Genomic DNA, 22,464 nt, shown 5'->3' with positions numbered 1-22,464 from the left:
ACCCCAAAACCAAAAAAAAGGGGCCAGAGAGATAGCATGGAAGTAAGGCATTTGCCTTGCATGCTGAAGGACGGTGGTTGGAATCCCATATGGCATCTCTTTAGGGTCTCTCCCTTGAGCCTGCCAGGTGCAATTTCTGAGCACAGAGCCAGGAGGAACCCCTGAGCACTGCTGGTGTGACCCCAAAACAAACAAAAACAAAAACAAGGGGCGCAAGAAGGAGAGGCAGAGGCCGCGGCTCTGAGACGGCTTTTATTGGCTCCTTGGAAGTCAGTCGGAGGCAACTGTCAACTGTACAGAGGGGCCCCTTCTTCCCTTGCCTACTTCCGCCCTGTGGCCCCCCCAGGGAAAAGCAGCTTTGTGTGTGTGTGTGTGTGTGTGTGTGTTGGGGGGGTCACGGGGGGACTCCTCCTCGGGGATTCACAGTAATCAGGAACAAAAACAACGGAAATAAATTAAGTGACACATTAAGGGAGGGAGGAGTTGGGGGAGTCCTGTTCCCCCAAATCAGTGCATGAAGAGGGGGGGTCGCCCAGGGCCTGGCACTGGGCTCCCCCCCACGAGCTCCACCTTAGCAAGAAGTGGCCGCCTGGACTCTGGATACGGAGGTTAGTTCCACCTGCCAGCCGGCCAGCCTGACAGCTGCATGCTCCCGGTGCGTGCGTCCTGCCAGGCTGAGCTTCCAGGGGGCGTCGGAATGAGGTGGAGGCAGACTTGAGAGTCCCTGGGCCAGGCCCAGCTGTGCTTGTTGTCGCGAGGTCCCCCCCTCACTCCACCCGTACCAGCAGGGCATAGAGGAGCGTGGCCCCCTTCTCCTTGGTTATCCACTCCAGTTCTGCAGGGCTGAAGTGAGGGTCGGGAGGCTCTCGGAGGGCAGCAGAAGGGGCGCTGGGAGTGTAGGAGCCAGGACGCACACACACCTGGAATGCTACCTGGGCCTGGTGTGTCTGCTGAGATTTGGGGTCCCGGAATCTGTCGAGCAAGAAGCAAAAAATAGGGTGGAAGGCTCCTAGTCCCAACCACCCTTCACCATTGCTTTTTTTGTGGAGGGCACAGCCTGAAGTACCCAGAGCTCACTCCTGGTAGGGCTTGGAGTGACGGGGATCTAGCACAATCGGTCATATGCAAGACAACCCCTATATTATCTCTCCAAACCAGTGTCAGTCCCCTGCCCACTCTCACGCCATCAAGTCTTATACTACTCTGATCTTGCTTTTAGAATAACCCCAACCTACCATGAACTTATCTCTAGTCACTTTTATTTTTTGTTGTTTTGAGGCCACACTCAGAGGTGCTCAGGGGTTACCCCTGGCTTTGCACTCAAGAATTATTCTCCTGGCAGTACTTGGGGAGCCATATGGGATGCCAGGAATCAAAACCTGGTTGACCTATCTGCTGTACTCCAGCCCATCTAGCCTTCTTTTCCAGTTAAAACAATCTTCTTCCTAAGAACTTCCTTCTTTCTCTAAAGACTTGCTAAAATCTCATCTTTTTTATTGGGGGGTGGAGGTAGGGTAGACTCCCAGGCAGTGTTCAGGAGGGCAAAGGGCCACTCCTGGCCATACTTGGCCCCGCTGCATGGACTAGATAGTTCAGTTCAGGTCAATAGTGTGGTGCAGTGCAGCTCCGGCCCAAAGGTGCTAAGGTCACCAAGCAACACTGGTGGCGCTTGGGCCACATACAGAGAATCACTTCAGGACCGTGTGCTCCCTCGTCATTTGAGGTCCTCTGAGTCCCACTAACCACCCTATTTGATATGCCCACTCCAAATACTTCACCTCATCCTACTTTTGTTTCCACTGTACTAACTTTTAAAAATAATACTTATTTTGTCTGGTGTTTTGGGCGGTCGCACCTGGCAGTGCTCAGAGGTTACTCCCAGCTCTATGCTCAGAAATCGTTCCTGGCAGGCTTGGGGGACCATGAGATGCCAGGATTCAAACCACCGTCCTTCTGCATGCAAGGCAAACATCCTACCTCCATGCTATCTCTCCAGCAATACTCAATACTTTTGTAAGCATCAACATTCTAGAGGAGCTGGAACAATACAATGAGTAGGACATTTGCCTTCTTGCATACAGCCAACCCGGGCTTGATCCTGTCACCCCATACAGTCCCCTTAGCTCTCCAGGAGAGATCCTAAGTGCAAAGCCAGGAATAAGCCCTGAGTACTGCCAGGACAGGCCCCCCAAAAAACAAAAACAAGGGGCCAGAGAGACAGCACAGCGGTAAGGCGTTTGCCTTGCACGCAGAAGGATGGTGGTTCAAATCCTGGCATCCCATATGGTCCCCGAGCCTGCTGGGGGCAATTTCTGAGCATAGAGCCAGGAGTAGCCCCTGAGTGCTGCTGCGTGTGACCCAAAAACCAAAACCAAAACCAAAAACAAAATTCTACAGTGAGAAGACACATGCTCCACAGAAACAAGTTTCCCTTTTTGGCTGTGGACACAGAACAAAATTAATGACAAATATAAAAAGAACAGGATGAAGTAGAGAAACGTAACGAGCAAGATCAGGTGGAAAAAGGAACGGCATAGTGGTAAGACTCGAGGCCCTCCCATGTACTCACTGCACTTTAGATGCCAGGATCTCAGCCCCAGCATATTGGAGGGAGGGGGACAGCAGCACTGGAGGCGGCTGCTCCTCGCGAGGAGGCGCACAGTTCTCGCCAGGGTCCTCAAACCCTACCCCAGGCTCTCCCTTCAAGGGCCGGCAGCTCAGGATGGAGGCAGTGCCTGTGAGCAGAGTTAGGTCAAGTAAGCGCTCAGTGGACTCTGGGCCACAGCTGCCCTATCTCTTTCTGGTACCACAGTACCTGCTCCCAGCTCCCCTCGGTCCAGCACCCTCCGGACAGCTGCCACGTTACTCCCATGATATGCCATGTGCCACTTCTTGGTAAGCGTTCCAGCTTCCAGGCGGGGATTCACCCTAGAAAATAGACAGAGAGGGGCCGGGCGGTGGCGCTGGAGGTAAGGTGCCTGCCTTACCTGCGCTAGCCTAGGAGACGGACCGCGGTTCGATCCCCCGGCGTCCCATATGGTCCCCCAAGCCAGGAGCGACTTCTGAGCGCATATAGCCAGGAGTAACCCCTGAGCGTCACCGGGTGTGGCCCAAAAACCAAAAAAAAAAAAAAAAAAAAAAAAAGAAAATAGACAGAGGTCATAAGGCAAAAGATCACTGGCTTCCCTAGACAAAAGCACTCACTTTTCTTTTCTTGGTTTTTGGGCCACACTAAGTGATGCTCAAGAGTTACTCCTGGCTATGCGCTCAGAAATCGCTGGCTTGGGGGGACCATATGAGATAATGGGGGGTCAAACCGTGGTCTGTCCTAGGTCAGCGTGTGCAAGGCAAAAATGCCCTACCACTGTGTCACCGCTCCAGCCCAAGTATTCTCACTTTATCTACCTTCTTTTTTGTTTGTTTTTTGGGCCACACCCGGCATTGCTCAGGGGTTACTCCTGGCTGTCTGCTCAGAAATAGCTCCTGGCAGGCACGGGGAACCATATGGGACACCGGGATTTGAACCAACCACCTTAGGTCCTGGATCGGCTGCTTGCAAGGCAAATGCCGCTGTGCTATCTCTCCGGGCCCTCTATCTACCTTCCTGGACTTTTTTTTCCCTCTCCTTGAGGTGCTAGGGAATCAAACCAAGGGCTTCATACATACAAGGCAAACTCTCTACCACCAAGTAACAGCCATAGCCCAAAGACTGCTTGTTTTGCGTTGTGGTCATAACTGGTAGTTCTCAGGGTAGTTCTCGGTTCCGTGCTTAGGGGTCACTTCCAGAGGTGTTTAGGTAGCGCATGGATTCCAGTCTATAGAGACATCTCTCTGGCACAGTTTGACTTTTGTTTTTTGGGTTTTTTGTTTGTTTTTTGGGCCACACTCAGTGACACTCCGGGGTTACTCCTGGCTATGTGCTCAGAAATCGCTCCTGGCTTGGGGGACCATATGGGACACCAGGGGATCAAATCGCTGTCCGTCCTAGGCTAGCGCATGCAAGGCAGACACCTTACATCCTACGCCACCACTCCGGCCCCTTGGGTGTTTTTAGTTTGTTTGCTTGTTTTGATGCTGGACCTTAAATTTAGGGTCTTATCCATGCAAGGCATTGATCTACAGCTGAGCCATGTACCACCCTGGGATTTTCCTTTCTGATGGGGGTAAAGAGAATAAAGGAAATAAAGACACAGTCCTAGCCCCTTATGTACCTGAGGTTGAACCTGCACCAGCCAAAGGGGAGGGCGTATTCCCGAGGAGGCTCCCCGCGGCGCCTGTGGGCCTCATCTCCTCGAAGCTTCCGGCAAGACTCACAGTAGCACAGGCTGCGTTTAGGCGGAGGCATGAAATAATCCTCTGCAGAAGAGTGGAAGGCTCGGTGCTCTGGTGTCAACCATGCAGCGTCCTTCCAACTGGTCTTCGGGGCTCTGGGCACGGTCCTCTACAGGTCCGGGCAAAAAGGGGCCGGGGCGCTGGGAACTCACCGGGAAGCAGCAAGAGTTCTTGAAAACGGGAGCAAAGGGCATGGTACTCGCAGCTTTTGAGAGGACTAGCGGTGGGTGGTGGGCCCCAGCATACGCTCTCCTTGATACCTAAAGGCAGAGGGGGAGACAAAGGTCATGAGAACTCAGGTCAGAAGCACAGTGATGATGGAAGGATAGACTTCTGGTCCATTTTAGGCGGACTCACCATCTACCATGTCAGCTTTCTCCATATCCCCTTGGGTTCCAGTACTCTTCCCACTGGCAGCTCCAGGTTCGGGGCTCATGATTGTCACCTGCAGAGAAAGGGGTGGCCAGCAAGAGCATAACCAGTCCCCAGAGTCGCATGATCATCGCCTAATACCAAACCACCTCCCAGGGACTCCCTCCTCTCTGCCTCCATTGCCACTGACCTGCTCACACTGCCCGTAGAGATCCACCAGAGCATGGCAGGGCTGGGGGACATCTGGCACAGCCACCCCTTGGTCTATCCCATTGATGTGAAGATGCAGTCCCCCAGAGCTGTCTAACCGAAGTCCCAGGATGGTGCCCTCAGGACACGTGTCCAGATTTGGCCCGAACTTCTCACAGATCTGGAAGGAAAGACCTGCTGTATTCGCAAAGCTCAGACTTCCACGAGCAGTTCTGATACTTGGCCGTCATCTATTTGAGGTTGCTTATGATGTCATACTTGGCCAATGCCTGGACTATAAACGGCTCCATTGTGTGCTGCTTCAGTTACCTGCAGTCCAGTGCCCCTCCCGGCACCAGAGCATTGCCAGTGTACAGGAGGTTGCAAGAAGGCCAAGATTACCCAGGTGCCAGTACCATATACTAGGGGGCCCACCCACTAACAGGCTGTTAGCCCTGTTTGTCTTAACTGGGCCTCACACAAGGTTGGCCTGCGCTATCACTGAACTGAGGGTCTGTTGAGCCAGACGGATCCTTCCTTTTCTCTGCTCCCACCTACCTTGAGACCATTGTGAAAGACTCCACGACCGCGCAGCAGCCAGGCTGCCCGTTTGAGGGCACATGCCGAAGCAGGGAAGTTGAGTCTCTCTGGTGGGCAAGTTATGACTCCCAGGACCAGAGAAGAGGTCCACTGGCAGTTCAGGAAGTCAATCCGCACCTGAGAAAGGAAAAGACACCTCCCCAGTCAAGACCTCTGAGGAAGGACCCATCCACCCAGCAGAACCAAGTTCCTCACTCAGCCAGGGAGAAGAGAGCATGTCCAGCATAGTGGCTGGGATGTGGGACTGGAAACTGAAAAGTCCATTGTTTCCCTCCCTCTTTTAGCCATGGCATTGTTTTTGCCTCTGTAAACTCTTTTCCTAGAAATTCCTTTACCTAGATCATTCTTTTTGTTTGTTTGTTTGTTTGTTTTGGGTCACACCCGGCAGCGCTCACCTGGCTCTAAGCTCAGAAATCGCTCCTGGCAGGCTTGGGGGCGATATGGGATGCTGAAATTCGAATTACTGTCCTTCTGCATGCAAGGTTAACATCCTACCTCCATGCTATCTCTCCGGCCCTTACCTGGATAATTCTGACAACTTTTAGTTTGTAGCAGAGATATGCCCTGCCCCCATCAGGTTTTTTTTTTTGTTTTGGGGCCATACCCAGCAATGCTCTGTGCTCAGAAATCACTCCTGGCTCTACGCTCAGCTCAAAGTCTTCCTGGCAGGCTCTGGGGGCCATATGGGATGCTGGGATTCAAACTGGGGTCCATCCTGTATTGGCTGCGTACATGGCAAACACCTTACTGCTGTGCTATCACTCCGCTCCTTCCCCCTCAAAAAGCCCCCCCATCACAAGGGCTTGAGCAGACAGAACACAATAACCCAGGTTAGATCCTCAGTACCACATGGGGTCCTCTAAGCCCCACCGGGAGTGATCCCTGAGTACAGAGATAGGAGTAAGCATAAGCATCACTGGGTATGTCCCTCCAGACACCCCATTTTTTTTAAAAAGGTCTCCCTAGTGGCTGGAGTGATAGCACAACGGGTAGTGTTTGCCTTGCACACAACCAACCTGGGTTTGATCTCTGGCATCCCATATCCTTCCCCTGCCTCCCCAGTTTGCCAGGAGTGATTTCTGAGCACAAAGCCAGAAATTACCCCTGAGCAGTGCTGGGTATAGGCTACCCCTCAAAAAAAAAAAAAAAAAAAAAGTCTCCCTAACCCCACTTACAGAAGCAAACATCTCACTGGACTTCACCTGCCTTTACCTATTGCTTTCCTCAGTTATGAGTAATCTGCAACTTCTACCATAGAGCAGCAGCAGAGCCAAGAAGGCAGGCCTTTCATTTTGTCCTCGACTCCAGAAGGGTTCGCCCCTGTGTACTGTATAAGAGGAGCTGGATCTAAGAGGAAGGCCTACCTGCACCAGCAGTTGAGGCACCAGGGGCTGGTTGATAACTACGATGCCTTGGTTGTAGCTGGCCACCCGAGTAGCCGTGCGGTTCCCATTGGACAAGAGGATATTCTTCCCGTGGTTCTCCAGGAACTCGAGGGCTGTTGGCATAATGGCCACTTGATTCTGGCCCTGGTGGAAGGAGGACTGAGCTGCTGGGGTTGCTAAAACAAGACTCGGCCATCCTAACGGAGTTTACATAAAGCTTGATCTGACTCTGCCAATCTAGGACAGGCAGAGAAACCCAACGTGACCTATCCAATTGCCCACAAACCCCCTCCCAGGTGCCCAGAAATCTCTGCAGCAGCCTTACGCCCAGGCTCTGCTCCTCGCCCTCATTCTCTTCCTCGCCCTCGCTGCCAGTGTCCGAAGTGGGGGAAGGAGGCTGGGTGCCTTCTGATTCCTCTAGCCTTGTGGAGCTGACGATAGACACACTCCGAATAGGTCCATAGAGATCCAGCACCACCCACACATTCTGGGGTACAAAAGACAAAGGAAGTCAGGCAAGGGAAAAAACCTCAACCCTAGCCCTGAAGGTCAAGGAAGGCCAGGCTGTACCTTGGCAATACCAGTGGCCGCAGGTCCCATATCTTCTCCATCGACCAGGATGTGCATTGTGTCATCTGCCCCCCGCCGAATGCCCACATGGCTCCCCACCTAGAACCAAGGTGGAGCAAGGACAGATGCTAAACCTACTTCTCCCTGGAACCCCCACTCCTAACCCCACACGTGTCCTTGGAGCTGGTCGCTTTACCCCCAGCCTCTCTAGGTTACGGCCATAGTTCATCCTCTGGAGCTGCCCATCACGCCTCACTTCACAGCTGGACACCATCCAGGTGGTCTTAGATCGGAGCTCGGGCAGGGAGGAAGGCAGGCCTGGGCCACCGCCTGCTCCAGGGCCCATCTCCCCAGGCGCCAAGGTGGTCAGTCCCAGCCGGAGGGAACCTGCCCACTTCTCATCCAGCTCTTCTACTTTTACCTGGGAGAAAAAAGCACCAAAAGGTGTGGGCATGGGGCCAGAGTGATAGCACAGTGGTAGGGTTTTTGTCTTGCATGCAATCCCCAGCATCCCATATGGTCCCCTCTGCTTGCCAGTAGTGATTTCTGAGCACAGAGCCAGGAGTAACTCCTGAGCACCTCTGGGTGTGGCCCAAAACCCAAACACCAAACCCAAAACAAAAAAGGTGTGAGCAGAAGGGTAGGAAGCGATTTGGCCCCGCATACCAAAGACCCACTAACCTTCTTTCCTTTTTTCTTTTTGTTTTTTGGGTCACACCTGGAGATGCTCAAGAATTAATCCTAGTGGTGCTTCGGGGAGCATATAGGATGCTAGGAGTTGAACCTAAGTCAGCCACATGCAAGGCAAGCAACCTACCAACTGTATTATCCCTCTAGCCTCCCACCACAGTAGCCATCCTTATTCCATATCCACAGCACACCTCAAAGACTTCCTCAGTCTTGAGCTCCTTGGTGCTGAAGACAAGGCCATGAGCATAGCCAGCTGCACGTACTGCCCTCGTGCCATCCTCCTCCAGAGATATATTCTTCCCACAGGTACTGTGGAACCGGTGAGCCACACCAGCTACTGTGGAAAGACGGCACCGGAGGGAGGGGTAGGATTGGGGCAGCAGGCTTTAGACAGGACACAGAGCAAAGCTTTCAGTTGAAATAGGAAGTTGGCACAAAAGTCCCTTCTGCCATTACTCTTTTAAGACCTCTGGCCGCCAGACTCACTCTAACGTCAGCTATATCCAGATTACAGCGCCCTGCCCCTTCATAGCAGGCAATGTCCAAGCTATCCAGGTATAATCTCCTCCCTCTTCTTCTTCTTTATTTTGGGGGTGGGGGGTTTGGGTCACACCCAGCAGCACTCAGGGGTTACTCCTGGCTCTATGCTCAGAAATCGCTCCTGGCAGGCTCGGGGGACCATCTGGGATGCCGGGATTTGAACCACCAACCTTCTGCATGTAAGGCAAACACCTTACCTCCATGCTCTCTCTCTGGACTCTCCTCCCTCTTCTTTTTTTTTTTTTTTTTTTTTTTTTTTTGGTTTTTGGGCCACACCCAGTAACGCTCAGGGGTTACTCCTGGCTATGTGCTCAGAAGTTACTCCTGGCTTGGGGGACCATATGGGACACCGGGGGATCGAACCGCGGTCCGTCCAAGGTTAGCGCAGGCAAGGCAGGCACCTTACCTTTAGCGCCACCGCCCGGCCCCCTCTCCTCCCTCTTCTTAACCATTTCCCATAGCTGGTTGTTCTCTCCTTAGTCTGCAGTTCCCATAACCTCCCTTGGAACAACTTCCCCAACCGAGAAGCTATTTCTTCACAGACCCAGAGCAGCAAGCAGAGCGCACCCTCCCTTCTGCCCCCATATTATCCCTCTCTTCCTGCCAACTGAACCTGGAGAGTGCAAGGGGAATGACTTCTCTGTGGCCGTGTTGCTGGTAGCCAGGCTGTTGTCCATGGGGCCAGTGGCATTGGTGATGGACACTTGCACACACTGGCCATAGAGATCCACCACGGCATAGACCTCTGGGGGAAAATGTAAGGGGTCAGAATGCTGACAGTCCACACAGGCAGGGCGGAGGGTGGCAGGTCGGGTCAAAATAGTCACCTTTACCGGGAGGCAAGCCTGAACAGGCAGCACCTTGGTCCTGACCATTGATGAAGTAGTGCAGGTCACCCTTGGCCGTCCGCATCATGCCAATACGTGCCCCTGTGCCCAGCGCATCGAGGTCGCAGCCATAGTTGTTGCGCATGGTGTTACCGTCTTGCATGATGGCTGTGCCACTGCAGGAATGGCAAGAGTTAGATCAGCTGCCCTCTACGTATCTCCCTGCTCAATCACTGCCAGAACTTTTGCATGCATTGGACTAGTCTTGTTCTAGGATTTGAGACCCGGTCTCTGAATTCTCTAGTTAAAAAAAAAGGAACTATAAGAAAAGATCTGTGAAGGGAATGAGAATTTTCCTCATAATTGAAGGGAGGGACCGATGCCCGGAGTCCCTAGGTCTGTCTAGATTATTCCATCACTTCCATGGCCCTAAACTCAGTATTCTTTATCCCAACCAGCCCCACAACACATCCCCAAATAGGCAGCCCAACCTCAGCATCCATGTATCATAGTCAATGTCCGTCATCGTGTTAGGAAATTCAAGATCCTCTGGCCTAATAGCAGTGACTCCTGAAAGGAAGCAGGTCAGAGCTCAGGTCAGAGCTCCGCCCACAGCAGCCAGGACCTCCACCCTAGTCCATGAATTCGTGAGCAGACATACACACATGCCTCTTACCAGCCTCGATGGAGCCTGACCAGCGGTCCACCATCTTCTGAATAACAATTTCAAACAATTCTCCATCCCGTAGGGCCCTGCCAGGGAGACTGATAATCAGACGGGTCCTACTTGGGTTGCTGAGGCTGGGCAGTCAGACACACAAGTCCGGACACTCACCGATTGGAGATGACAATGGCATCGTTAAACTCGCTACGGCAGTTGTGACGAAGCGCAGTGCGGCCCCCATTGGTGATGATGGCGTTACTGCCATGTAGCTGGTGGAAGCGCAGGTCAGAAGCTCCGGCCCCTGAAGATGGAGAGCTTGGAGACACTTGGTTGTTCCCATCAGGGAGTGGCTCAGGGACTGGAGGCACCTCTGCAAACACAGACACCATTTGTTAGTCTTACAGTTTTCTCTGAGGGCTCCCAAGGCCGTCCCAACCCCCGACCTACCCCTTCCCTGCCCGGCCCTCACCCACGTCGTCCACAATGGTGGCTTGGGCTGCTTGGCCATAGAGATCCACGACAGCATAGACACCCGGGGGCACGTTCCAGGCGGCAGGGCCCTGAGTCATCCCATTGACGAAGAAGTGAAGAGTCCCGTCCTCCCGACGCACCACGCCCACCGTGTCCCCTGCCTTGGAAGAAGGGGTTCTGGAGTGAGGAGTCAGGTAGAGTTCCTGCTGGAGCTGATCTTGCAGCAGCCCTGTCTCCCCAGTCCCCACTGTGGAAACCTGAAGTACACCCAGTCTCCCACCTTGAGGCGGTCCAAATTGTGTCCATATTCATCCAAGATGGTTGTCCCATTGTGCATCACCCCATTTCCAGTCATCATCCAGGTCCCTAGGGAGACAAGGAGTAGAGACAAGGACATGAGAGGGAAAGCAGGGCTATTCTTATGTAGCAGCCCCACTATTAGCTCCACTAGTCTTCTTGGCCCAGAGCGTGAAGCAAGTTGCAGTTCCCAAGCTAGTCATAGCCATGTCCAAGTGATCGCACAGTGAGTCAAGTGAAAAGGGGGCCAAAGACAAGTCCGGACTGTGGGGACAGATTCCTCCCTGGGACCACATTCTGGTCCTGTCCTTCTTGGAAGCTTACCAGAACGCAAGTTGGTCATGGTGGAGGGTAACTGGAGGTAGGCAGGGTTGTGGGTGGTGACACCAATCTCAATGGAGCCAGCCCATTTGTCCACCATCTTGTCGATGCGTACCTGGAACACCTCTCCATCCCGCAGGGCTCTGCTGCTCAGCACTACTCCATGATTGAAATCATCAGTGGCACTGAGGACACAGCAAGTGAGGACTAAGACTACGCTTATACACCACACAAATACTGCGCAATGATTCAACTACACACACACACACACACACACACACTTTTCCGAGCAATGCCTCATTTTTCACTGCCCCAAGTCATTCAGCTAAACTTCATCATCCATGATAGTTTCCCCCCTTTTCTGCCTAGCACTCCCCTAGGACCAGACTCTCTCTGCCCCCCAATCCCTTCCCCTCCCCCCTAATCCCATTAGAGCCCCTTCCGCAGGCTTCTCCCCACCCCATGGGCCATACTGGGGCCTCAAGGCAGTGCGTCCCTCGTGGGTGATGGCTGCCTTCTGTCCACAGTTGGGGTGGAAAAGCAGACGCTCAGGTTCTGCCTGAGTGGAAGGGGCAGTTCGGCGGAGAGCACCCTCGGGGGACAGTGCCCGCAGGATAGCGTTATTCCGGCGTAGACGGTCACTGTGGTTGTTGTTGTGCACAATGGTCACCTTCACTGCCATCCCATACAAGTCCACCACACCATAGACCACTGGAGGAGTCAGCGGGGTGGCCACACCTGTGGGTCAACAGAAGGCACAGGGAGTACAGTTAAGGGGAGAAGGAAAAACAACAGAGACAGAAAACTGAGGTGCAGAACCCCTCTCCCCACCAATAAAACCCTGGCTCAAGGCTCTTACCCTGATCGATGCCATTAATAAAGAAGTGTAGAGCAGAATTGGACTTCCTCGTGAGACCTATGTGGTCACCTTCCTGCTCAGAAAGAAAAGCAACAGTCTAGAGTCTCTCCACTGAATCGAGCTCCTGACTTGTTTCAGGGCCCAGGAAAGCAGAGCAATCCTCTAGCCTTCCCCCCAACCCATTCGACAAAGGATCTTAGGAATATCAGACCTTCCCAAGTGCCCAATGCAAGTCAGGCACTGTCTATAAACACCAACTTATGTCAACTTAGAAAACGAATTAAATACTTAATACTAATAGGTTCATCTTAGATAACATAAGGAAAAAAAGCTACCAAAGTTATGCTTTTTACCTAGGATCATTGCTATAAATGATCAAACAGCAGGAGAAACTGAACCCAGACAACTAAAAATTTGGAGTCCTAAGAGTTAAAGCATCCCTGCCTTCTCAGAAAGAACCTCTAAGCAAGGGGCTGGAGAGATAGCACAGTGGTAGGACATTTGCCTTGCAAGCAGCCGATCCAGGATGGACAGTGACACCGCTAGGTGTGACCCAAAAACCAAAACCAAAACAAACAAACAAAAAAACCTCCAAGCAAGAGATAAGAGTGCCTTGCATGGGGACCGGAGAGATAGCATGAAGGTAGGGCATTTGCCTTGTATGCAGAAGGACAGTGGTTCAAATTCCGGCATCCCATATGGTCCCCATGTCTGCCAGGGGCGATTTCTGAGCGCAGAGCCAGGAGTAACCTCTGAGAGCTGCCAGGTGTGACCCCAAAACCAAAAATAAATAAATAAATAAATAAATAAATAAATAAATAAATAAATAAATAAATAAAAGAGTGCCTTGCTTGAAGGAGGCAGAAGAATCCAGGTAGGGATACAAAGGAGGGTCCCCCAAAGAATGGCCGGACCTCTAGAGCTCACCCTCACCTGCAGCTCATCCAGACTGAATTCACAGTACTCCCGGCGCGTCCCCTTGCCATTGGTCAGGATTCCACATCCACTCATCATGATGGTTCCTGAAGGAAGCAGACGCCTTTGTTAGGGAACAGGCTTCCTCTACCTCAGAGACCCGTGTCCTTCTCCATCCAGGAACCATTACCTGATTGGAGATTGGTCATGGTGGCTGGATATTCCAAATTGTTGGGGTTATGGGTGGTGACACCAATCTCAATGGAGCCCGACCACTTATCTACAAGCTTGTCGATGCGGATCTTGGCAGAAGGGAACAAAGCAAAATGTAAATACAGAGAACAGATCTTGATTTGTCCTAATATCAAGGATTTCCATTTTAAGCTCCCCATGATAAGGTGCTAGCCAGACCCCCAGGAAGTCTGCACACCTCAAACATTTCATTATCCCGTAGTGGACGGTTTGTCATCACGACTCCATTGTTAAATTCATCCAGGGGTCGTCGGCGCTCGGCTGTCTTATTGTTGTTGCTGAGTTTGATGAGAGTCCCACACTTCTCATGAAAGAGCAGAGCATCGTTGGAAGTGAGGATAGGAGAGGTGGCAGCACCACTAGGACCCAGACTTTCTCCTGCTGGTGGGGAGCTCAAGTTCACATTTAAGAGACCCCCATTGTAGGCAGACAGGATGGCGTTGCTCACCACCTCAGACAACTCCATGCTGGCAAAATCTATGGCAGCAAAATAAAGAAAGCTGAAGTGAAGTTCTACACTCAAGCTTGCCATGCTCTATCGCCCTATGTCCACCTCACTCTTCCCTCCTCTCCCTAGGTCTTCTGATGCGCTCACCATTATTTAACTCAAAGCTGTTATAATACATATCTGGTAGGGCCTGCAGTGGGGACACTGAAGGCCAGGGACCAGGCAAAATTGGAGGGGAACAAGAAATATGGGGATCACTTCCTTTACTTCTTTGGTTTTTGGGGGCCCCACCCAGCTATGCTAATGACTTACTTACTGTTGGCTCTGCATTCAGGAATTACTCCTGGCAGTGCTTGGGGGACCATATGGGACGTTGGGGATTGAACCCGAAGTGGCTGCATGCAAGGCAAGCACTCTACGCACTGTACTACCACTCCAGCCCCAATGCCCTCCTCTTAGCCCCTGTGGTACCCCTCTATCAGTCTGGAGAGTCCTACCCACACCCACACTTCGTATTCCATGTCCCCATTCCTTCAGACATTCCCTCTGCCCCACCCTTCCACCACCGGCTTAGCTGTGTTCTCACCTTCGTCCCCAGAGGTCCCCTGTTCAGCCAATGCAGAATCTTCAGGGGGGGCAGAAGGCTCGAGGGGAAGCGTAGGGGTGGGAGTAGGGGGGCTGAAGCCTGGCTCAGGGGGCAGCACCGTGATCTGGGTGCACTTGCCATAAAGGTCCACGACGGCCCAGACACGAGCGGGCAGGCCAGTCGCGGCCACGCCACAATCCCGCCCATTCACCCAGAGCCTGAGCTCCCCGGCAGCTGTGCGCTCCACACCCACTCGGTCCCCTTCGCCAAGTTGGTCCAGGTCCTGACCATACTCCTCCAGCACAGAGCGTCCGTCCCTCAGCACCGAGCAGCCCGACACAACCCACGAGCCCCCCTTCAGCCCCGTGGCGCTGCTTGGGAAGTCCAGCACACTGGGGTCCAGTGCCGTCACCCCAATCTCAATGGAGCCACTCCAGGAGTTGACCTGTGACAGGGGCGGTGGACAGAGGCTCAGATGGGCCACAGCGAGAGCTCCCACCACGAGGACACCACATTTCATAGGCCACGGTACCCACCCATTCCCCACTTTTCAGAACTAACTGGCTTTTCTCTCCAACACCAGCTACTAACCACCCCCCAAAAAAACCCCAGAACATTCTGGATGCTGCTGAGATCGCCTAGCATTTTCCTGCGGTGGCTCCTCAGTTTCCTCACATGTACAATAAATCCCCCGTGCTCTTGCAGAGAAAATTTCTTCTTCACCTGCTTCCACTTCACAAGCTCTGGCTCCACTTAGATTCACTCTCTCCCCACATTCTGTCTCTGGGAGCCTGGCCTCTTCCCACACAAGCAGCTCTGCTGCTCCCTGAGCCTCTTTTTGACCCATCCTTCTAGTTCAGTTCCTGAGTTCTGGTCCAAAAGTTTCTCCCCTTGTTTTTCTCTGCCCCTACAAACACATCTCACATCTCCAAGCCAGGGACAGTCCCAGGAGAGGCAACCACTCATCATGCTAAAGGGTGGCGCCCCGATGTTCCTTCTCTGCTGCTGCCTCAGGAGGGAACTCAAGGAGTTCTCATCTCCCTCCAGGACTCCATGACGAGTCTGTCTCTGCTTCATGCGTCTATCCTGCTTGCCTGTCACCTGAGTCTGCTGGCTATCTCCATGCCAGAGAGTCCCAGGAGAGGCACCCACTCATCATGCTAGCGGGTGACACCCTGATTTTCCTTCTCTGCTGCTGGCTCAAGAGGGAGCTCAAGAAGTTCTCATCTCCTTCCATGACTCCAGGAGTCAGTCTCTGCTCCGTGCTCCCTTCCTACCTGCCCATCGTCTGTCACCTGTCACCTGAGTTTGCTTGCTGACAGTCCCAGAAGAGGTACCCACTCGTCATGCTAAAGGATGACGCCCCAATTTTCCTTCTCTGTTGCTGGCTCAGGAGGGAACTCAGGGAATTCTCACCTCCTTCCATGACACCATGACTCCATCTCTGCTCCATGCTCCCTTCCTACCTGCCCGTCACCTGTCACCTGAGTCGGCTTGCTATCTCCAAGCCAGAACTAACTCTCTCTCTCTCACTCTCTCTCTCTTTCCCTCCCTCTCTCTCCCCCCAGGAGAGGCACCCACTCGTCATGCTAAAGGGTAACGCCCCAATTTTCCTTCTCCGCTGCTGCCTCAGGAGGGAACTCGAGGAGTTCTCACCTCCTTCCATGTCTCCATCTCTGCTCCGTGCTCCCTACCTGCCTGTCACCTGTCACCCGAGTCTGCTTGCTGACAGTCTCAGAAGAGGTACCCACTTGTCATGCTAAAGGGTGACGCCCCAATTCTCCTTCTCTACTGCTGCCTCAGGACTCCACCTCTGCTCCGTGCTCCCTTCCTACCTGCCCGTCACCTGTCACCTGTCACCTGAGTCCGCTCGCTCTCTCCATGCCAGAGGCATCCACTCATCGTGCTAGGGGCGACGCCCCAAACTTCCTTCTCTGCTGCTGGCTCAGGAGGGAACTCGAGGAGTCCTCACCTCCTTCCACGTCTCCATCTCTGCTCGGCACTCCCTACCCGCCTGTCACCTGTCACCCGAGTCCGCCAGCAGCCGACTGGGCGCCCGGTCCTGCCTGGCCTCCGCCCTCCGCCCTCCGGCCGCTCCGGGCCGCACCTTGCGGTCGATGCGGACGGTGAAGACGCGGCCGTCGCGCAGGGGCTCCCGGCTCAGCACCAGCCCGTGGTTGAACTCCTGGCCGGGCTGCTGGCGCCGCGCCGTGCGCCCGCAGGCCGACAGGCTCACCAGGCGCCCGGTGCGCGGGTGCAGCTCCCCGCCGCCGCCCAGGTCGCCCCCGGACCCGGGGCCGCCCCCCGAGCCCCCGCTCCCGCCCGACCCCGCCGCCATGGCCGCTGACACCGGGGGTCGCGCGACAGCCGCGCTTGGCGGCACCGTGGCAACCGAGCCGCAGCGCGCAGGCGCCCTGCGGGGCGAGGGGGCGGAGCCGGCGCTTTACGGCGCCGCTTGGCGGCGGAGCTGCTTGCTTTACGGCCGGTCCCGGCGACGGAGCCCCGAGCCGGGGCGCTTTGGGCGACAGTGTCGTGGCGCCGCGCGACGCTTTTGCGACGCCGCCGCCACCGACGGCCCGCCTGCCCGAGGGAGACCGGAGTGAGTGACACTTTAGTGCAGACGGAGTGTTCGCGTCTGGGTCCTCGGCGCCCACTTGCTGCGCTCGCTCCCACATGGAACGGGAAGGGGCGAGAGGACCCGAAGGGTCCCCCCACACCCCGAGAAGGGAGCCTGTGAGCGCGTCTGCTCCTAAGGCACTTCTAGAAGATTCCACAAATCTCTTCCTTCCCTCAGCCCCCATGCAACTGAGGTTGTGGATTAAAAAAAGAAAGAAACGCAAAAGCAATTCGGGCATGGCTGTTTGTTTGCAACGACCGCGGCTCCCAATGAGCCTCCCAATCGCCTGATCCACTTCTAGAAGAGTCCACAGTCACTTCTAGAAGATTCCATCCCCCTCGGCCCCCATGCAACTGAGATTGTGAATTAAAGAAACAAATGCAAAAAAAGAAAAAGGAAATGCAAATGCAACCCGGGCATGGCAGTTTGCAACGACCACGGCTCCCAATGAGCTTCCCAATCGCCTGCTCCACTTCTAGAAGATTCCATCCACTCCCTCATTCCCCCCACACAACTTGAGGTTGTGAATTAAAAAAGGAAATGCAAAACAGAAAGAAAAGAAAAGAAAGAAATGCATAAGCAACCTGGGCATGCAGTTTGCAACGACGACAGCTCCCAATGAGCTTTCCAATCGCTTGTTTCACTACTTCTAGAAAATTCTACCCAGCCCCTAAGCCCCCATGCAACTGAGACTGTGAATTAAAAAAAGAAATGCAGGGCCCGGAGAGATAGCACAGCGGTGTTTGCCGTGCAAGCAGCCGATTCAGGAAGAATCCCGGTGTCCCATATGGTCCCCCGTGCCTGCCAGGAGCTATTTCTGAGCAGACAGCCAGGAGTAACCCCTGAGCATCGCTGGGTGTGGCCCAAAAACCAAAAAAAAAAAAAAAAAAAAAAAAAGAAATGCAAAAGCAGCCCAGGCATGGCAGTTTGCAACGACGACGGCTCCCAATGAGCTTCCCAATCGCCTACTCCACTCCTTCTAGGAGATTCCATCCACCCCTTAGCCCCCATGCAACTGAGGTTATGAATTAAAAAAGGAAATGCAAAAGCAACCTAGGCATGGCAGCTTGCAACGACGAGCTTACTCCCCACACCCCATGCAAGCCCCGTTCTCCCCTGACAGAGATTCTCTGTCTCTGTCAGGCTGTGAGGGTGCTTGTGACCTCACAATCGAGGCCTCCTGGAGAAGCCCGAAGTCCAGCGCCCCTGCCTATGATTGGCCAATTCGGATGGAGGGCGTGAGGGATGAGGGGAGCAGGGCGGGAACCGGGCCCAGAGACAAAGAAAGACTCTTCCTCCGAGGGGCCAGGCAGGGGCCGTCCCAGCTTAGCTGGGGATTGCTCAGTCTGTCATCTTGGGTTCCACCCACCCAGCCTGTAGAGGGGAGAGGGGAGAGAGTTCGGGGCCTGGCATCATCCCGCCCTCCGGGGCGGGGCAATGGGGAGCTGGGAGGCAGAGCGGGGCGGGTAGGGTGACCCCCCAAAAGGGGCCATGGAGAAGCTCCCATCTATGGGAGCCGCTGGAGGCTTCAGTGGGGAGGCAAGGTCCACTCGGAGATTGCCTGGAGGCTTCAGGGTGGTGGAGGCCTTTTCTCCCGTGTTTTCTGGGGTCCCCCACCGCTCCCTGGAATACAGCCAGTACTTTGGGGAAGCTTCCCCAGGCCAAGGCCAAGGTCAAGGCCAAGCTCGTGGACCCTGGACCACCAGCTCACTCCGAACTCCCTTCCCTAGTGTATCTGGGCCCGGGACGCCTGGTGGTGTGTCCAGCTCGGGAGGCAGTTCGCAATCGGGGTCGACTTGCTTGCAACCCCACAAACCGGCAATCCAGGGCATCCTCAAAAACAGCTCCAATCTGAAGGCTAACTCCCCTACTAAGGATCGGTAAGGCACCCAGCTCCGCATTTCACTCACCATTTCACTTAGTTGACACAACTCTAAGGGGAAGGGGTTGAGAATTCATAAGTAGAAGTGAGAGTTGGTGTGGCCAGTTGGGGTGAGCAATCTGTGATTCCAGGTCTGGAGGAGAGAACCGAGACTGGATAAAACCCTGTCTGCGTGATTATCTTTGCTTATAACTCTATCCCCAGCCTCTTCTGCCTCTGAAAGGACAAGCGATGCAAGAAAAAGGTTTTGCTGCTTGTTTTTTGGTGTAAGGGCCACACCAGGCAGTGCTCAGGGGCTACGACTGTCATTGTGCTCTAGGGTCATTGCTCTAGGTACCATATGCAATGCAGGAGATTGCACCTGGGTCAGCTGTGTGCCAGGCAAACACCCTACCTGCTGTACCATCGCTCTGCACCCAAGAAAAAAGATTTTGAATGGTTGAAGTGAGAACAAGAAAACAAGGTCATTCGAGTGTTCTATCCCTTTCTGTGTCCTCTGGCCCTAGGAAGAAGCATCATCAGCACTGGGATGAAATGAACATCCTGGCCACCTATCACCCAACTGACAAGACCTATGGTTTTGTGAAGGTGGATGAACCAAAGACCCCCTACCACAGGTGCTGAGCCTCAGTCCTCGCCTTCAGCCTAGTCTGATTCTCCTTCAGAAAAGGGGACTAGAGGAAGAAGGTAGGGAGACCTCTGGGACAAAATACTGTTTGATGTTCTCCTTCACACTGCTTCCTTCCTTACAGATTGCAAGACAGCAATGAGAAGCTGTCCCAAGAATCTGCCAGCCCATTGACTCCTGAAATGCTAAGAAAGCGGTAAGGGTCCTACTAGAGATCAACTGGGATATGGTACTTGTTCCTGTTCCACCTCTGAAAATTCTGGGATCTGAGTCAGGTCTGTTTTTCTTTCTCTCTCTTTTTCTTTCTTTCTCTCTCTTTCTCCTTTCTTTCTCCTTTCTTTCTTTCTTTCTTTCTTTCTTTCTTTCTTTCTTTCTTTCTTTCTTTCTTTCTTTCTTTCTTTCTTTCTTTCTTTCTTTCTTTCTTTCTTTCTTTCTTTCTTTCTTTTTCTCTCTCTCTTTCTCTCTCTCTCTTTCTTTCTTTCTTTCTTTCTTTCTCTCTTTCTTTCCTTTATTCTTTTTCTTTTTTTTTTTTTTTTTTTTGGTTTTTGGGCCACACCCGTTTGACGCTCAGGGGTTACTCCTGGCTATGTGCTCAGAAATCGCCCCTGGCTTGGGGGGACCATATGGGACGCCGGGGGATCGAACCACGGTCCTTCCTTGGCTAGCGCTTGCAAGGCAGACACCTTACCTCCAGCGCCACCTACCCGGCCCCTATTCTTTTTCTTTTTGCCACACCTGGCAGTGCTCAGGGGCACCATATGGAGAGCCAGGGATCAAACCCAGGTTGGCCACATACAAAGCAAGCATCTTACTGTTTCTCCAATCCCAAGCTCTGATTTTTTGGCTCCTCAAATGGAATATTAATATACTTCCCATCACACCTGACCACAGATGGGTGAAGAGGATCAGCCAGGGTGACCCCAGGCAACACCTTCCCACATTATTGTTCTCTCCCTTCAGTGCCCCAACTAGTCTCCCTCCCCTTCAGGTTGGCCACAATGGACACTTTCTACCCCAAGGTCCACCAGTATCATGATAACGGAATGCAAACATCTCCAGACAACTTTTCCAAGACATGTGAGCCAAGGGGTGGAGTACTGAATGGAAAGGGGAGGCAGAGTGGGCCTTCGTCCAGAACCTGGTGGGAAAGTCAACTCTTCTACTGGCCTCCAGACTCTAGTGATTTTGAGAAGAAACGGAAGGCACATTATGATGAAGGAAAATTCTTCAAGGCTCAGAAAAACCTGCCCTTGGACAGAGAGAGCAGTGAGAGTAATGCCAGTGTGGACAGTAGCTATCAAAGTGTGATGTTGAACTCAGAACCCAAGTCCATGGAGAGAGATTGGACTGGAGGACTTAGCAGAGAAGTAAAAGATGGAGAAAAACTGGCTCCCAGTAACCACGTCCTACAAAACAGAGGTGAGTTTTGGGATCCCAGGGACTGATTCTGTGATCTCTCTCTCAGTGGGTATTGATTAACCTGGGGCCCAACTGCTTGAAAGATACTGCTAGAAGGTAACCCCAGAGAAGATGGGCAGATGGGGAAAGGTACCCATCAAAATAGTCCTGAGGAGAGGGGCAGAGGTACAGAGAGGAGGGCGCTGACCTTCTTTGTGGCAAACCCAGGTTTGATTCATGGGACTTCATATGGTCTCCCAATACCCATCAGGAGTTAATTCCCAAGTTCACAACTAACTGTGACCTAAAAACAAACAGCAAAAAGAATAGTCCCTATGGAAGGCTAGCTAGTGAGAATGAACAGGAAATCTAAGAGAATTATGAGAATAGTCACCAAATTTCTTCTGAAATATGGGAAGGTAATGCCCTCCTGTGATACGAAAATCTGGAACTAAAACTTCTCCCCTGGGCGCAATGGACAACTGATTGGGTCAGGAAAGAGGGCGGTAAATTGGATACTGGATCCATTGAGACTCAGATATATTTGGTTGCTTCTTCAGATTCTTCTACCTCCAGAAATCAGTCCCTAGCACTAGCCACTAGCTTCTCGCAGAAGGACTTTGAAGTAAAACGCAAGGAATATTATAGCAAAGGAAGATACCTGAGATGCTGCGCTCACCCAGAGCTTGAGGAAGACACGGACCACGAGCAGGACTGTGAGGAGCGGGCTGGGTCAGGCTGAGGATGAGGAGGGTGGAGAGCCACTAACTTAATACCTACCCCTGATCCAATGACATGTCCAAACTCCTCAAGCTTATCCTAAATGATTGAAAGCTTACAGATACTAAGGTCCTTCTGCTGGGCCACACGAGAAACCCTTTTCACAAAGCCATTGAGGATTCTCTGAATGAGTCGGTCATATCCTCACTATCTCACTGGGCCTGGCTCTAGACAAGATCCCTCCCCTCCACTCTCACTCATTTAGGAGAAAAAGAAAGTATAGGGGCCAGAGAGATAGCTTGGAGGTAGCGTGCTTGCCTCGCATGCAGAAGGATGGTGGTTCAAGTCCCGGCATCCCATATGGTCCCCCGAGCCTGCCGGGAGTGATTTCTGAGCGCAGAGCCAGGAGGAACCCCTGAGCGCTGCCGGGTGTGACCCAAAAACCAAAAAAAAAAAAAAGGGGTAGATTAGCAACATGGTAGAAGAAGACCCAGTATAAGGGCCTCATTGTGAAGAGAGGAATCAGAGAAAATGGAGGAGTTGACATCCTCCTGCTTGCTTGACTTCCAGAAGTCCCTGTGCCCTCCTCCCTCCCTCCTGACTACCCCCTACCCAAAGTACTACCCCGTCTTCCAAAGACAGTAGTGGATCCTGTCTAGTATATGGCTGGTCTCAGTGGATGGTATCCATGGAGCTGAACTGGCAGTCTAGAAAGCTTAAGGCACCTGGCGTCTGGAAGCTGCCCAGACTCCCTAAACCCAAACCTACACAGATGTGAGCTGGTACAGAACAAGGGACTGCACTTAGGAAGGGAGAGGGGCTAGGTGAGAGAGTCTGGAAGTCATTGGTCCTGATCTCATGCTTGCTGCAAGAAAGCCAATAACTCAGACCCTTCTCTCCA

At 53.0% G+C, this 22,464-nt stretch overlaps 1 protein-coding gene across 1 annotated transcript; it reads right to left on the bottom strand.

The window, feature by feature from the left end:
• Positions 1-238: 238 nt before the first annotated feature.
• NEURL4 (neuralized E3 ubiquitin protein ligase 4) lies at positions 239-16,656 on the bottom strand. The gene is made up of 28 exons (XM_049766124.1): positions 16,426-16,656; positions 14,319-14,763; positions 13,463-13,761; positions 13,223-13,334; positions 13,051-13,139; positions 12,118-12,190; positions 11,732-11,996; positions 11,262-11,443; positions 10,921-11,006; positions 10,639-10,801; positions 10,341-10,539; positions 10,182-10,258; positions 9,997-10,075; positions 9,512-9,681; positions 9,292-9,423; positions 8,330-8,475; positions 7,645-7,869; positions 7,449-7,547; positions 7,204-7,365; positions 6,858-7,022; positions 5,452-5,610; positions 4,895-5,074; positions 4,690-4,777; positions 4,485-4,592; positions 4,212-4,356; positions 2,816-2,928; positions 2,570-2,735; positions 239-972 (listed from the first exon to the last, which is right to left on the bottom strand). Exons 1-28 carry the CDS (start codon positions 16,654-16,656, stop codon positions 768-770), a joined length of 4,563 nt encoding a protein of 1,520 aa, XP_049622081.1. The 3' UTR covers positions 239-767.
• Between the last annotated feature and the right edge of the window lie 5,808 nt (positions 16,657-22,464).

The sequence above is a fragment of the Suncus etruscus genome, chromosome 20, assembly GCF_024139225.1.
Source record: "Suncus etruscus isolate mSunEtr1 chromosome 20, mSunEtr1.pri.cur, whole genome shotgun sequence".
In the NCBI taxonomy this organism is placed as follows: Eukaryota; Metazoa; Chordata; class Mammalia; order Eulipotyphla; family Soricidae; genus Suncus; species Suncus etruscus.
Note: the sequence above shows the minus strand (reverse complement) of the source record. Positions and strands in the feature narration are given on the sequence as shown.

What these genes read in the sequence shown, in the direction of transcription:
- NEURL4 (XM_049766124.1), bottom strand. Translation starts at nt 16,656, where the DNA reads ATGGCGGCGGGGTCGGGCGGGAGCGGGGGCTCGGGGGGCGGCCCCGGG. An exon ending in AGACTGAGGAAGTCTTTGAG is followed by an intron (nt 7,870 to 8,329) that starts GTGTGCTGTGGA and finishes TTTTTCTCCCAG; the next exon opens with GTAAAAGTAGAAGAGCTGGA. An exon ending in TGGTGCAGGTTCAACCTCAG is followed by an intron (nt 2,929 to 4,211) that starts GTACATAAGGGG and finishes TCTATTTTCTAG; the next exon opens with GGTGAATCCCCGCCTGGAAG.